Source organism: Poecilia reticulata, chromosome 19, assembly GCF_904066995.2.
Source record: "Poecilia reticulata chromosome 19, P_reticulata-male-v2, whole genome shotgun sequence".
NCBI lineage: Eukaryota > Metazoa > Chordata > Actinopteri > Cyprinodontiformes > Poeciliidae > Poecilia > Poecilia reticulata.
The window spans coordinates 982897-999191 of NC_088848.1; the positions used below are offsets into that span (position 1 = coordinate 982897).

The 16295-nt window shown below is 47.2% G+C and overlaps 1 protein-coding gene across 2 annotated transcripts; it reads right to left on the reverse strand.

The window, feature by feature from the left end:
- Positions 1-1317: 1317 nt before the first annotated feature.
- On the reverse strand, positions 1318-15844 carry tmem184ba (transmembrane protein 184ba). Of its 2 annotated transcripts, XM_081600219.1 has the most exons (9): positions 15475-15844; positions 11791-11997; positions 11551-11716; positions 4389-4479; positions 4026-4193; positions 3787-3956; positions 3210-3404; positions 2410-2436; positions 1318-1610 (listed from the first exon to the last, which is right to left on the reverse strand). In XM_081600219.1, the coding sequence occupies exons 1-9, from the start codon at positions 15562-15564 to the stop codon at positions 1369-1371; spliced, it is 1356 nt and encodes a 451-aa protein (XP_081456345.1). In that variant the 5' UTR covers positions 15565-15844; the 3' UTR covers positions 1318-1368. The 2 variants fall into 2 exon arrangements, with proteins under 2 accessions (XP_081456345.1, XP_074042975.2); XM_074186874.2 differs by lacking the exon at positions 2410-2436 and having other exon boundaries at positions 15475-15842.
- Between the last annotated feature and the right edge of the window lie 451 nt (positions 15845-16295).

Sequence of the window (16295 nt, forward strand, 5' to 3'; positions counted from 1 at the left end):
AAGTCCAGAAGAAATCAGTGAAAATTTACAGTTTCTGTGCCGTCTGGGTTCAGAGTCGCTGCTTTTCCTGCATTAAAACTTAGAAATGATAATTATCCATAGACAAAAACCATCGTCAATAAGAGCTGCAGTGACCTTTGACCCAGTTATCGAACTGGTGTGAATGTCAACGAAGCGAATCGATGCTGGTGACCTCGGTGTCGGCTGCTTGTATCCATGGAAGCAGCACGTCGACCCGGATCGATAAACCAAATCATTTCAGCAAAATTAAGTTAAATGTCACATTTTTAAGCCACTCATGGCTAAAATGATCTTAAATATCTAGATTTAAGACGATCAGGAATCAAAGCTGCAGTTTTCTGGCCGATCATCGATCTTTACCACCTGACGATTTTCACCGATACAGATTTTTTTGTCTGAAAAGTCGATAAATATAGCAAGAACAATCCAAAGTTTGCGGCAGAGTGACGGTCGTTTACATCCGGATTCTCAGATGTCTGTGGAGGAAGATCAGACGCATCGGCCGATTTCTCAAATTAAAGGAAATCAGAGCCGACTTGTCGGTGCACTGCACGTTTTTAATCGCAATTAATGTCGTAATCTGCCGATCTTAGTCATTTTAACATATCGGACCAATAAGTACAGCTGGGCTGATATTAATAACTGATGTTTATTCCCATCATGCTGTTTAATAAATTGTCTCTTTCCATCATGTTGTACGATTATAATAAACTATTATTATTGATATGTAATTGGTAAAAATCGGTATTGGCCCATATTTTGAGATTGTTCCATCATTTGGTAAAACAATCTGAAGAAGATATTTTAGAAATATCTTCTTCAGTGGCGCAGTTGGTAGAGCTGTTGCCTGGCAGCAAGAAGGTTCTGGGTTCGATTCCCGGTCTTTCTGCATGGAGTCTCCATGTTCTCCCTGTGCATGATGGGTTTTCTCCGGTTTCCTCCCACAGTCCAAAAATATGACTGTCAGGTTAACTGGTCTGTCTAAATTGCCCCTAGGTGTGAGTGTGTGTGTGCATGGTTGTGTGTCTCTGTGTTGCCCTGCGACAGACAGGTGACCTGTCCAGGTGACCCCGCCTCTCACCTGGAGCGTTAGCTGGAGAGGCACCAGCACCTCCTGACCCACTGAGGGACAAGGGTGAAAGAAAATGGATGGATGGATGGATGAGCAACATATGTAGGAAGAAAGATAAAAATATAAAAATGAGGTTAAATTAAAGCATCTGAAGTGTTCAGGTTAAAATCAGACGTCTGAGTGTTTCTGCATGAAGGTTCCCATGAATAACCAACCGGTCTGCGTCGGGTTTGATTCTCTTTAGTTTTCAGTCTGACAGCAGAAAGCGTTCGGCTCTAGAACTCGTCATCTGAGCTGAGCAGCAGCGTTTTCTCCGTGTCGCCGCGGGCGCAGAGCGCGGCGGCGGCGGCGGGGCGTGGCGCCCGCGGCGGCGATGGCGCCCCCCGCTCCAGCGTGGCCTGCTGCGTGTACTGCTGGTACGCCGGCGAGAAGTTGTGGATGGCGTCCTGGACCATGTCGCCGGGGCTCATCGTCTCCTTCAGGCTGCTGGAGATGCTCTTCATCGGGGCGCAGCGGCCTGAGGAAGAGGAGGAGGAAGAGTCAGCGACTGATTCAGGTCAGAGAAAACATTAAAGAAACTAAAACAATAAAAAATATTCATGATTCAGAAAATCATTTGATTTATTTAAAGAAGAATAAATCTGCAGATTAAACTCCGATCTGAACGATCCACACCAAAACAATGCAAGAAACACAGGAAATGACATCACAGGGCAGGATCTGGACTTGGAGTATGGCAAGCTGATTTAAACAAAATCTTCATATTAATCTATGGCAAGCCTCCTGAGTATTTAATCTTAAAAATGTATTTGATGTGAGAGAATCAGGCCCAGACTAACAGGATTTAGTTTTTTAAATGATGAGAATAGTTTAAAGAATAAAGTTGTAATTTTATGAGAATCATTTCAATCATTTCATCTGGTTAAAAATTGTGTCATTATTCTGTTAATATTTGGACTTTTTTCCTCTCTTTTTAAATCTAGTGAGTCTGTTATTCTGTCATCACATCCTGTTGCTTCAACTCTACATGTGCGGCGCCACCTACTGTTCAAACCGTGTCACAACACGTCAGTGTTTATGTTGCAGAAATAAACGTTTATGAAATGAACTGAAATATTCCTCACAGCGAGAAACTTTTTCAATTTGACGCTGAAGGATTTTAAGATGTTTCTGATTTTTGGTGACTAAAATGAATCAAACATTTGGGTTTTGATTTCATTTCAATCAAAAAGCACCGTTAGAAACAACAACTGGGTTTAAACCAGACACACAAAAACACAACCAGGTGGTAGAAATGATTCTGGAGTCAAACCTACCAAACTCTTCGTACGTAGAAAGAAATCCTTTATGTTGCAGCAGAGAGGAAAGAAACACGATGCCGAGTCAGCAAACAAGAACCGAATGAGGAGAGAAGTAAAGGTGTCCGACTCTGGAGCAGCTAGCGCTTAGCATACCGAAAGCTAGCACTCAGATTAGCATTCTCCAAGCTAGCGCCTAGCTTAGCATTCTGAAAGCTAGCACTCAGATTAGCATTCTCCAAGCTAGCGCCTAGTTTAGCATTCTGAAAGCTAGCACTCAGATTAGCATTCTCCAAGCTAGCGCCTAGCTAAGCATTCTGAAAGCTAGCACTCAGATTAGCGGCCTGAAAGCTAGCGCCTATGCTAGGTCTCTGAAAACTAGCGCCTAGCTTAGCACTAGGACTCTTGAAGCGCTAGGACTCTTGAAGCTAGCGCCTAACGTAGTGCTAGGACTCTTGAAGCTAGCGTCTAGCTTAGCGCTCTAGCTTAGCGTTCTAGCGCCTAGCTTAGCGCTAGAACTCTTGAAGCTAGCGCCTAACGTAGCGCTCTAGCCCCTAGTGTAGCGCTCTAGCCCCTAGCTTAGTGCTCTAGCCCCTAGCTTAGCGCTCTAGCACCTAGCTTAGCGCTAGGACTCTTGAAGCTAGCGCCTGGCTTATTGCTCTAGCCCCTAGCGTAGCGCTCTAGCGCCTAGCTTAGCGCTCTAGCCCCTAGCATAGCGCTCTAGTGCCTAGCTTAGTGCTCTAGCACCTAGCTTAGCACTAGGACTCTTGAAACTAGCCCCTAGCGTAGCGCTCTAGCGCCTAGCTTAGCATGCTGACCTGTGGAGTTGAGGCTTTTGTCCATGTAGACCTTGTAGGTGAAAGCGTGCCGAAGGGCCAGAGCTGCAAAAAACATCTCTATGCAGATGATGAAGTTCTGGTAACCGGCGGCGACCGTGCCCTCGCCCACGGAAACCTCCGGAGAGTTGATCTGAGGAATGGCCCCGCATTTCTCCAGGATGGCCAGCAACATGCCTGAACAACAAAACAACAGGAAGTGAATTAAAACCAGAAACGACATGAAGGGAAATCTGATTCTACAGATTCTGAAAATTTTATTCTGGTTGGAGAAAATCTGTGGATTCAGGTCTGGACTTTGACTAGGCCGTTGTACACCATGAATCTGCTCTGAACCATCTGTAATATCTCTGGCTACTGGTCCTGATTTAACTCCATCCATCAACCCTAACCTGCTTCCCGCAGCATGATGCTGCCACCACCGTGTGTGTGTAGCGTTAGCGATCTGCTAGTACTTTATCACATCTATTCGCATTGCGACGGAGAGGAGACGCTGGTAGCTTGCGTTGCTAACGGATGTGATGAAGACTCCATGATGAAGAGTGATGAAGACTCCTACCCTGCCAGAAGGAGAGGAAGATGACGGACTTGACGGTCAGGAACTTGAGCATGGGCCTGTAGGGGCTCAGCAGCTCCCTGGTGGAGGAGTAGAAGAGGAAGAGCGCGTAGAGCGCCAGGCTGACGGAGACGTTGTAGACGATGGAGACGTACAGGTAACCGCCGGCGACGCTGCGGCGAGAAGGCGGGGTTAGACACAGATCAGGCGTCTGAGGCGTGTGGGTCTGCGGCCGGACTCACTCGAAGTCTCCGTCTCTGTATCTGCCGCCGGCCTGCAGCAGCACGACGACGGCGGCCATCAGCGGCTTCACCACGCAGAACTGCAGCGTGGCCTGCTTACAGAACCGCAGGAACCCGATGGAGAACGGGCGGCCGCGCAGGCAGCAGGTACCGTGGCAACAGCTGGACCTGGCCGAGAGGGAGGGAGGCGGTCAGCAGCCGTTAGTGATTCTGGCCAACATGAAAACATGACGCTGGGATATAAACACATCTTAATGCAGAACATTTATTTTTTTATGCATTTCTAATTCTGGATATGTTGTGGGAATAATCTATAGCTTCATTGATTATTGATTTGAGGAGAATGTTTTTCTCTGGACTCACTCCATAGCTTTCCCCCGGATCTCCGCCATGATGGCGCTCTCTCCACCCAGATACTCGAAGCAAAGACTCAGGAAGTTATAAATCACAAACGCTGCAGAGACAGAAGAAGAAGAAGGAGATTGTTACTTTTCATGGATTAGTCAGGAAAAATAAAGATTTTCCAGTTTCATGGAGAGATGAACCCGGATGGAGGAGACAGAAACCAGGACATGTGAATCCTCTGAGAACCGACAGCTGCACAAAACTCACCAGCAAGATTCATATTCATATTAATATTAATATTAACCGTACCGGGACGAAGCCCTCGGTGGAGCGGGCGAGCGCGTGACGCATTTATAAGGCTTCGTAAAAACACAGACGGCATACCGAGTGTTCATTTCACCTCTGGTGGACGGTACAGACTTCAAACTTTATAAAAGTGGTTTTTATATTGGTTTTATGGTTATTTACTTCAAAATAAAGTGATCGATCGAATATGATCGATCATTTCCGCCTTACTGTGTGGGGGTCTAACTGTACCACATTTCGACACAACCAATGAAAATGTGTTGACGGTCTGTTGCTAGGTAGAACGGAGACACGTGGGGACAAGCGAGGGGGGAGGGGGGGGGATTTGGATACGGCAAGAGACTAGGGAGAATTGATGCTGTGGATTTTACTAAGAGTGTTTCGATGGGTTTTTTATACAGTAAGTATGTTATTTAGAGTTTGTGGTGTGTGTAGGGTTAGTAGTTTTGCCAGCGGTCGCTGCATGGCTTCGTAGCGAGCTCTGACGCACTGAGAAGAGAGAGACGGCGCGCCGGGACGGCCATTTAGACCTGGGCCTACAAGGGTTAATATTAATATCAATAACAGACCAGGAGAAAGAGCCATGATGACAAACTGCTGGACGATAAATTGTCCCAGAAGTTACCGCGATAAACGATAATATTGTCGTTTTGAGGCCATTTTCCAGCAATAAAAAGGTAATAATAATAATAATAATAATAATAATAATAATAATAATAATAATAATAATGCAAGGATACGTTGTCAAATATGAATAAACTCTAAACGTTTTGAATATTTAACAATGGAACTGGAGACGTTTTAAATTTACAAAGTAAAACAACAAATAAAATGAGATGAAATCTGGAAACAAAATGAAAAGTTTTCTACCAAAATCTGGAGAAGAGAAAAACAATAAATCACACAAATGGAAATGATTGATGTCGTCTTAACCAAGACCAATATTCATTGATTATTGATTATGGTGACAGACCTACACAAATCTATTTGTGTTTAAATATAAACTGATGGAATTTGATACAGTAAATATTTATTTAGTCTTTTCCAGAATCTTTGGATCATTTGAATAGAAAAATTAGTTCCTGAATAAAAAATCGTTTCTGAATCGAATCGTTAGACATGAAAAGATTCTCATCTCTCCGCCCGTTTGCACCGACTGCACCTGAACACACCGGCCGACGCCTGCAAGACAGAACCCAGGTAAAAGGACGCAGCCTCCACCGGGCCAACGGTCGCCATGGTGATGCAGCAGCCGAGGGATTCTGCAGAAGAATCCATTATCAGAGGATGTCTGAGCACGGTTGCCATGCAACAGGTTGCCATGCAACAGGTTACCAGGAAAACAGATCTGAGCAGAAGAGGAGAGGAAGAGGAGGAGGAAGGAGGAGGAAGGAGGGAGGAGGAAGGAGGAGGAAGAGGAGAAGGAAGGAGGAGGAAGGAGGAAGGAGGAGGAAGAGGAGAAGGAAGGAGGAGGAAGGAGGGAGGAGGAAGGAGGAGGAAGAGGAGAAGGAAGGAGGAGGAAGAGGAGAAGGAAGGAGGAGGAAGGAGGAGGAAGAGGAGAAGGAAGGAGGAGGAAGGAAGGAGGAGGAAGGAGGGAGGAAGGAGGGAGGAGGAAGGAGGAGGAAGAGGAGAAGGAAGGAGGAGGAAGAGGAGAAGGAAGGAGGAAGGAGGAGGAAGAGGAGAAGGAAGGAGGAGGAAGAGGAGAAGGAAGGAGGAGGAAGGAGGGAGGAGGAAGGAGGAGGAAGAGGAGAAGGAAGGAGGAGGAAGAGGAGAAGGAAGGAGGAGGAGAGGAAGGAAGGAGGAGGAAGGAGGAGGAAGAGGAGAAGGAAGGAGGAGGAAGGAGGAGGAAGAGGAGAAGGAAGGAGGAGGAAGGAAGGAGGAGGAAGGAGGGAGGAAGGAGGAGGAAGGAGGAGGAAGAGGAGAAGGAAGGAGGAGGAAGAGGAGAAGGAAGGAGGAGGAAGAGGAGAAGGAAGGAGGAGGAAGGAGGAGGAAGGAGGAGGAAGAGGAGAAGGAAGGAGGAGGAAGAGGAGAAGGAAGGAGGAGGAAGGAGGAGGAAGAGGAGAAGGAAGGAGGAGGAAGGAGGAGGAAGAGGAGAAGGAAGGAGGAGGAAGGAAGGAGGAGGAAGGAGGGAGGAAGGAGGGAGGAGGAAGGAGGAGGAAGAGGAGAAGGAAGGAGGAGGAAGAGGAGAAGGAAGGAGGAGGAAGGAGGAGGAAGAGGAGAAGGAAGGAGGAGGAAGAGGAGAAGGAAGGAGGAGGAAGGAGGGAGGAGGAAGGAGGAGGAAGAGGAGAAGGAAGGAGGAGGAAGAGGGGGAAGGAGGGAGGAGGAAGAGGAGGAAGGAGGGAGGAGGAAGGAGGAAGGAGGGAGGAGGAAGGAGGAGGAAGAGGAGGAAGGAGGGAGGAGGAAGGAGGGAGGAAGAGGAGAAGGAAGGAGGAGGAAGGAGGAGGAAGAGGAGAAGGAAGGAGGAGGAAGAGGAGAAGGAAGGAGGAGGAAGAGGAGAAGGAAGGAGGAGGAAGGAGGAGGAAGGAGGGAGGAGGAAGGAGGAAGGAGGAGGAAGGGGGGGAAGGAGGAAGGAGGGAGGAGGAAGGAGGAAGGAGGGAGAAGGAAGGAGGAGGAAGGAGGGAGGAAGGAGGGAGGAGGAAGGAGGAGGAAGAGGAGAAGGAAGGAGGAGGAAGAGGAGAAGGAAGGAGGAGGAAGGAAGGAGGAGGAAGAGGAGAAGGAAGGAGGAGGAAGGAGGAGGAAGGAGGGAGGAGGAAGGAGGAGGAAGAGGGGGAAGGAGGAAGGAGGGAGGAGGAAGGAGGAAGGAGGGAGGAGGAAGGAGGGAGGAGGAAGGAGGAAGGAGGAGGAGGAGGAAGAGGAGGAAGGAGGGAGGAGGAAGGAGGAAGGAGGGAGGAGGAAGGAGGAGGAAGAGGAGGAAGGAGGGAGGAGGAAGGAGGGAGGAGGAAGGAGGAGGAAGAGGAGAAGGAAGGAGGAGGAAGAGGAGAAGGAAGGAGGAGGAAGGAGGAGGAAGAGGAGAAGGAAGGAGGAGGAAGAGGAGAAGGAAGGAGGAGGAAGGAGGAGGGAGGAGGAAGGAGGGAGGAGGAAGGAGGAGGGAGGAGGAAGGAGGAGGAAGGAGGAGGGAGGAGGAAGGAGGAGGAAGGAGGAGGGAGGAGGAAGGAGAAGGAAGGAGGAGGAAGGAGGAGGGAGGAAGAGGAGGAGGAAGGAGGGAGGAGCGCGGCGACGTGACGCAGCGTTTCTGTCCACATGGTGAATCAGAACGACTTCATTCCGACATCGACGAGTCAGAACCGAAATATTTCAGTCCAAAGACGAAAACAGACAATCGATGCTTTTCACCAACCGTCATCCTGACAATAAACGGCCAGAACCTCCAGCAGAACCTCCACCAGAACCTCCATCAGTTATAAACCACCAGAACCTCCAGCAGAACCTCCATCAGTTATAAACCATCAGAACCTCCATCAGAACCTCCAGCAGAACCTCCATCAGTTATAAACCACCAGAACCTCCACCAGAACCTCCACCAGAACCTCCAGCAGAACCTCCACCAGAACCTCCACCAGAACCTCCAGCAGAAAAATCCAGCAGAACCTCCATCAGTTATAAACCACCAGAACCTCCAGCAGAACCTCCAGCAGAACCTCCACCAGAACCTCCAGCAGAACCTCCATCAGAACCTCCACCAGAACCTCCATCAGTTATAAACCACCAGAACCTCCACCAGAACCTCCAGCAGAACCTCCAGCAGAACCTCCACCAGAACCTCCAGCAGAAAAATCCAGCAGAACCTCCATCAGTTATAAACCACCAGAACCTCCACCAGAACCTCCATCAGAACCTCCACCAGAACCTCCACCAGAACCTCCAGCAGAAAAATCCAGCAGAACCTCCATCAGTTATAAACCACCAGAACCTCCACCAGAACCTCCACCAGAACCTCCAGCAGAACCTCCACCAGAACCTCCATCAGAACCTCCACCAGAACCTCCACCAGAACCTCCAGCAGAACCTCCAGCAGAACCTCCAGCAGAACCTCCATCAGTTATAAACCACCAGAACCTCCACCAGAACCTCCAGCAGAACCTCCAGCAGAACCTCCACCAGAACCTCCAGCAGAACCTCCATCAGAACCTCCACCAGAACCTCCACCAGAACCTCCAGCAGAAAAATCCAGCAGAACCTCCATCAGTTATAAACCACCAGAACCTCCACCAGAACCTCCACCAGAACCTCCAGCAGAACCTCCACCAGAACCTCCAGCAGAACCTCCACCAGAACCTCCATCAGAACCTCCACCAGAACCTCCACCAGAACCTCCAGCAGAAAAATCCAGCAGAACCTCCAGCAGAACCTCCAGCAGAACCTCCAGCAGAACCTCCATCAGTTATAAACCACCAGAACCTCCAGCAGAACCTCCAGCAGAACCTCCAGCAGAACCTCCACCAGAACCTCCAGCAGAACCTCCATCAGTTATAAACCACCAGAACCTCCAGCAGAACCTCCAGCAGAACCTCCACCAGGCGACGTTTGTTAATTTACGTCACCAAACAGAAAAGCTCAACTTTCAACATCAGAGTCTGATCAAAGTTTCTTGAAGGTTTTTCATGTCTAAATCTCGCAGTTTCTCCAAAATATGACTTAAATTTTCTGTTGATTTCAAATAGTTTTTAACGTTTGAGTAGAAAAAAAATATCAATAGTTTATGGCAACAATTTCTACAATTATTGGATTTAAAATATGTGGAAAGAACAGAGAGACTGATGGACGGACGTTGGGTTGGATGCAGTTGGATGCTGGTTTTAATGCCGGTTTTAATGCTGGTTGGATGCTGGTTGGATGCTGGTTTTAATGCGGTTGGATGCGGTTGGATGCCTGGCTTTCATGCCGGTTGGATGCCTGGTTTTAATGCGGTTGGATGCTGGTTTTAATGCAGGTTGGATGCGGTTGGATGCCTGGTTTTAATGCAGGTTGGATGCGGTTGGATGCCTGGTTTTAATGCGGTTGGATGCCTGGCTTTCATGCCGGTTTTAATGCCGGTTGGATGCTGGTTGGATGCCTGGCTTTCATGCCGGTTGGATGCGGTTGGATGCCAGGTTTTAATGCCTGGTTTTAATGCCGGTTGGATGCGGTTGGATGCTGGTTTTAATGCCGGTTGGATGCTGGTTTTAATGCCGGTTGGATGCGGTTGGATGCTGGTTTTAATGCCGGTTGGATGCTGGTTTTAATGCCGGTTGGATGCGGTTGGATGCTGGTTTTAATGCCGGTTTTAATGCCGGTTGGATGCTGGTTTTAATGCGGTTGGATGCTGGTTTTAATGCGGTTGGATGCTGGTTTTAATGCCGGTTGGATGCGGTTGGATGCTGGTTTTAATGCCGGTTTTAATGCCGGTTGGATGCTGGTTTTAATGCGGTTGGATGCTGGTTTTAATGCGGTTGGATGCCGGTTTTAATGCCGGTTGGATGCTGGTTTTAATGCGGTTGGATGCCGGTTTTAATGCCTGTTGGATGCTGGTTTTAATGCGGTTGGATGCTGGTTTTAATGCCTGTTGGATGCGGTTGGATGCTGGTTTTAATGCCAGGTTTTAATGCGGTTGGATGCTGGTTTTAATGCGGTTGGATGCCTGGCTTTCATGCCGGTTGGATGCCTGGCTTTCATGCCGGTTGGATGCTGGTTTTAATGCAGGTTGGATGCGGTTGGATGCCTGGTTTTAATGCAGGTTGGATGCGGTTGGATGCCTGGTTTTAATGCGGTTGGATGCCTGGCTTTCATGCCGGTTTTAATGCCGGTTGGATGCTGGTTGGATGCCTGGCTTTCATGCCGGTTGGATGCGGTTGGATGCCAGGTTTTAATGCCTGGTTTTAATGCCTGGTTTTAATGCCGGTTGGATGCGGTTGGATGCTGGTTTTAATGCCGGTTGGATGCTGGTTTTAATGCCGGTTGGATGCGGTTGGATGCTGGTTTTAATGCCGGTTGGATGCGGTTGGATGCTGGTTTTAATGCCGGTTGGATGCGGTTGGATGCTGGTTTTAATGCCGGTTGGATGCTGGTTTTAATGCCGGTTGGATGCGGTTGGATGCTGGTTTTAATGCCGGTTTTAATGCCGGTTGGATGCTGGTTTTAATGCGGTTGGATGCTGGTTTTAATGCGGTTGGATGCCGGTTTTAATGCCGGTTGGATGCTGGTTTTAATGCCGGTTTTAATGCCGGTTGGATGCTGGTTTTAATGCGGTTGGATGCCGGTTTTAATGCCTGTTGGATGCTGGTTTTAATGCGGTTGGATGCTGGTTTTAATGCCTGTTGGATGCGGTTGGATGCTGGTTTTAATGCCAGGTTTTAATGCGGTTGGATGCGGTTGGATGCTGGTTTTAATGCCAGGTTTTAATGCGGTTGGATGCGGTTGGATGCTGGTTTTAATGCCTGTTGGATGCGGTTGGATGCTGGTTTTAATGCCGGTTTTAATGCCGGTTGGATGCTGGTTGGATGCGGTTGGATGCGGTTGGATGCTGGTTTTAATGCGGTTGGATGCTGGTTTTAATGCCGGTTGGATGCTGGTTTTAATGCGGTTGGATGCCAGGTTTTAATGCGGTTGGATGCGGTTGGATGCTGGTTTTAATGCGGTTGGATGCTGGTTTTAATGCGGTTGGATGCGGTTGGATGCTGGTTTTAATGCGGTTGGATGCTGGTTTTAATGCGGTTGGATGCGGTTGGATGCTGGTTTTAATGCGGTTGGATGCGGTTGGATGCTGGTTTTAATGCGGTTGGATGCGGTTGGATGCTGGTTTTAATGCGGTTGGATGCGGTTGGATGCTGGTTTTAATGCCGGTTGGATGCTGGTTTTAATGCCGGTTGGATGCGGTTGGATGCGGTTGGATGCGGACCTTCGTAGCAGTCCCTGACGCTGTCACAGTAAACGTAGAACTGGTTGTTGGTGAGGAAGAGGAGGCTGAGCCAGGAGTCCAGGGCGTAGATGGGAACGATGAAGAGGATCCTGACGATGTGGCGCTGCTCCTGCGGCGCGCTGTAGAACCGCAGGTGCATGTAGATCTGGACACAGAACCAGAACCAGAGTCAGAACCAGAACCACCTGCGGCTAACGGTCCTGCTGGTCCGGGCGTTACCTGCTGACAGGTGAGGATGAGCGCGGTCCAGACAAAGAAGCCGGACACCGCCTGCGCCGCCGGCGACATCAGGAAGGTGGGCCGGTCCGATGCCGGCAGCGGCGCGTCGGGGAGCCATGAGATGTTGGGCCCCATGGGGGCGGCGCTGAGCGGGTCCAGGCCCGGCGGGTCCGGCTGCGGGACGTCCCGGCGCCACAGCATGAACATCTGGACAGGAAGCAGAAAACATTCACCTGCTGGAGGACGACGTGACGAAGAGCCGGTCGATCATCATCATCATCAATCATCAACCTGCAGCTCTGACCTGACGGCCTGCCGTCGGGTCAGAACCGGACCGGTCCGGTTTCACTAACAATGAGTCAGTGTGTGCTCTGGTTACTCTCTGGTTTCACATATTGATTCTGTTGGTTTCAACCCAGCAGCCATTGGACCAGCCAGAACCGGCCCAAACATTCAAACCGGGCCGGAACTTTCATTAAACCGGTTCTGACCCGTTTTCTTTAATACCAACATTGTGTTTCTGCTCCGTTACACAAACCGTTTTAACCTGAGCCAGTTTGAAACGGAGCAGAAATAAAACGTTCAACACAAACAGCTAAACTTTGATTTCAGCTCAAATCTGAACCTGCAGCAATTTAAGTTTCATTAAAATATCAGGGTTAGCTTGTTGCTAATATCAGGGTTAGCTTGTTGCTAATATCAGGGTTAGCTTGTTGCTAATATCAGGGTTAGCTTGTTGCTAATATCAGGTTTAGCTTGTTGCTAATATCAGGTTTAGTTTGTTGCTAATATCAGGTTTAGCTTGTTGCTAATATCACAGATCATGTTGCTAATATCAGGTTTAGCTTATTGCTAATATCAGGTTTAGCTTGTTGCTAATATCAGGTTTAGCTTGTTGCTAATATCAGGTTTAGCTTGTTGCTAATATCAGGTTTAGCTTATTGCTAATATCAGGTTTAGCTTATTGCTAATATCAGGTTAAGCTTATTGCTAATATCAGGTTTAGCTTGTTGCTAATATCAGGGTTAGCTTATTGCTAATATCAGGTTTAACCTGTTGCTAATATCAGGGTTAGCTTGTTGCTAATATCAGGTTTAGCTTGTTGCTAATATCAGGGTTAGCTTATTGCTAATATCAGGTTTAACTTGTTGCTAATATCAGGGTTAGCTTGTTGCTAATATCATGGTTAGATTATTGCTAATATCAGGTTTAGCTTGTTGCTAATATCAGGGTTAGCTTATTGCTAATATCAGGTTTAGCTTATAGCTAATATCAGGTTTAGCTCGTTGCTAATATCAGGTTTAGCTCGTTGCCAATATCAGCTTTATGTTGTTGCTAATATCAGGTTCAGCTTGTTGCTAATATCAGGGTTAGCTTATTGCTAATATCAGGGTTAGCTTATTGCTAACATCGGGTTTAGCTTATTGCTAACATCTGGTTTAGATTGTTGCTAATATCAGGTTTAGCTTGTTGCTAATATCAGGTTTAGCTTGTTGCTAATATCAGGTTTAGCTTGTTGCTAATATCACAGATCATGTTGCTAATATCAGGTTTAGCTTGTTGCTAATATCAGGTTTAGCTTGTTGCTAATATCAGGGTTAGCTTATTGCTAATATCAGGTTTAACTTGTTGCTAATATCAGGGTTAGCTTGTTGCTAATATCATGGTTAGATTATTGCTAATATCAGGTTTAGCTTGTTGCTAATATCAGGGTTAGCTTATTGCTAATATCAGGTTTAGCTCGTTGCTAATATCAGGTTTAGCTCGTTGCCAATATCAGCTTTATGTTGTTGCTAATATCAGGTTTAGCTTGTTGCTAATATCAGGTTTAGCTTGTTGCTAATATCAGGTTTAGCTTGTTGCTAATATCAGGTTTAGCTTGTTGCTAAGCAGGGGAGCTAACAACAGCCTGGACCTTCAGGTTTATTCGTCTATCTGAAGCAAAGTTGTTGGAAATCATCAAAAGGTTCTTACAAAATCAAAACATCTTTTCCAGATTCAGAGATTTTTCAGTAACGTTTAAATAAAACGTTTCAGTAAATAAATGATCACTGCAGATTGTTTAAAGCACATTTTCTCATCAGTTTTAAAGCGAACGTCTCCATCCGTATCTGATTTTTATTAAGATAAACACAAATGTTTGTTAAAGTATTCATGTACAGTTATTTCTGATGCTTTTAATCAAGTCACTATTTGACCCGTTGAGAAAAATCGCCTGGTTCCGACGTCTGGCTGGTGGATCGGTGCGTCTCGGGTCGGAAACATGAGATCATTTCATTTCATTAAACCGATGGACCAACCAGACACTGAGATGTAAACGATGCTGCAGAGACAGCTGGCTGTTTCACTAGGGAGGTGTCAAAGGTCAGCTAGAGCGGGGTCACACACACACACACACACACACACACAGACACACACTGCAGACACACACTACAGACACACACACACACACATAGACACACACACACACAGACACACACACACAGACACACACACGCACGCACACAGACACACACACTGCAGACACACACATAGATACACACACACACACAGACACACACACACACAGACAGACACACACACGCAGACACACACACACACACAGACACACGCAGACACACACACAGACACACACACACGCAGACACACACACATAGACACACACACACACAGACACACACACACAGACACACACACGCACGCACACAGACACACACACTGCAGACACACACATAGATACACACACACACACAGACACACACACACACAGACAGACACACACACGCAGACACACACACACACACAGACACACGCAGACACACACACAGACACACACACACGCAGACACACACACAGACACACACACACACAGACACACACAGACACACACTGCAGACACACACACACACACACACACAGACACACACACACACAGACACACACACACACAGACACACACTGCAGACACACACACACACACACACACACATAGACACACACACACACAGACACACACACATAGACACACACACACACACACAGACACACACACACACACACGCACGCACACAGACACACACACTGCAGACACACACATAGATACACACACACACACAGACACACACACACACAGACAGACACACACGCAGACACACACACAGACACACACACACACACACACACAGACAGACACACACGCAGACACACACGCAGACACACACACAGACACACACACACACACACAGACACACGCAGACACACACACAGACACACACACACACAGACACACGCAGACACACACACACACAGACACACACACACAGACACACACACACACACACACACAGGAATAATAAGTGAATAATACAGCAACTCAGTGATTCACACCATTAGCAGCCAGACTGGATCATCTTAATGGTAATAACAGTAAAAATATTTTTATGCTTTATTTTTTTAAATTATCCCAATAAACTCATAATGTAGTTAAATATCTTTAACTGTATTTCAAAAATATTGAAACGAATAATTTAATCGTATTATAAATTGAATTATTTTCCTGATTAGCATTAAATGAAAAATAATGTGATTAAATAACGTAAGTGTCATAAAAATGACAGTTTTAATTAAATAACAATTAGAGCGTACTTCTGTCACAGCATGAGAACAGAACCGGTCCGGACTCACCTGGTGAACTGAGCCCTGCTCCAGAAGAACTGTTCGGTTCCAGTAACCCAGAAACGGTTCCTCAGAGGCGCCCCGGTTCTCCCAGGACATCCATGTTGGCTCCCCGGAGGACCGACCGACCGACCGACCGTCAACTCTCACCGTCTCCCACCTAAACAACTAAACTCCCCGCTAAAAGTTACGCTCCGCAGCTCCGGTTCTCTTCTTTAACTGGTTCCGTTGGTCCATTTCTGACGTTTCGGGCAGGTGTTTGAGTTTATAAGCAGTCAGTTCGGTTCGGGTCGTCCTCCTCTCTCTTGGTAACGGTTCCGTTGTAGAATCTCAGTCGGATTAATAACGCCACATCACAGTAGCTCCGCCCAGTACACCAGGGCGAACTGTCTTAACCAATCAGATCACAAGCACTCCAGTTTGGGGCGGGGCTTATGTTCTGAGCGCACTGAGTTTGCGCAGCTTTATTCTGGGACTCGCAGTGACGTAAAACTGCTCCCACTCGCCAGTATCCCCCGGTTTCCTGTCCAAACTGGGCCTGGCGTGGGAAATGACGCTCCTCATCAACTTTCTAATTACTTTTATTTACTCATTAGTTACTGGAGTAACTTTGGGTTAAAACAGGGCTTTTTTACTTCTATTTGAGTACTATTATGAAGGTGCTTTATATTTATAAACAAGCTTCATTGTTCTATTATTGTCTATTTGCTGATTCTGTTGGGCCATTCAGATGTCAGATGAACAGAACAGAAACTACCCATGCACTGTTTCTTCAACATTTTTAAGTAAAAGTCAAAAGCAAAAGGCACTTTTAATCCTAAAAGTACCTT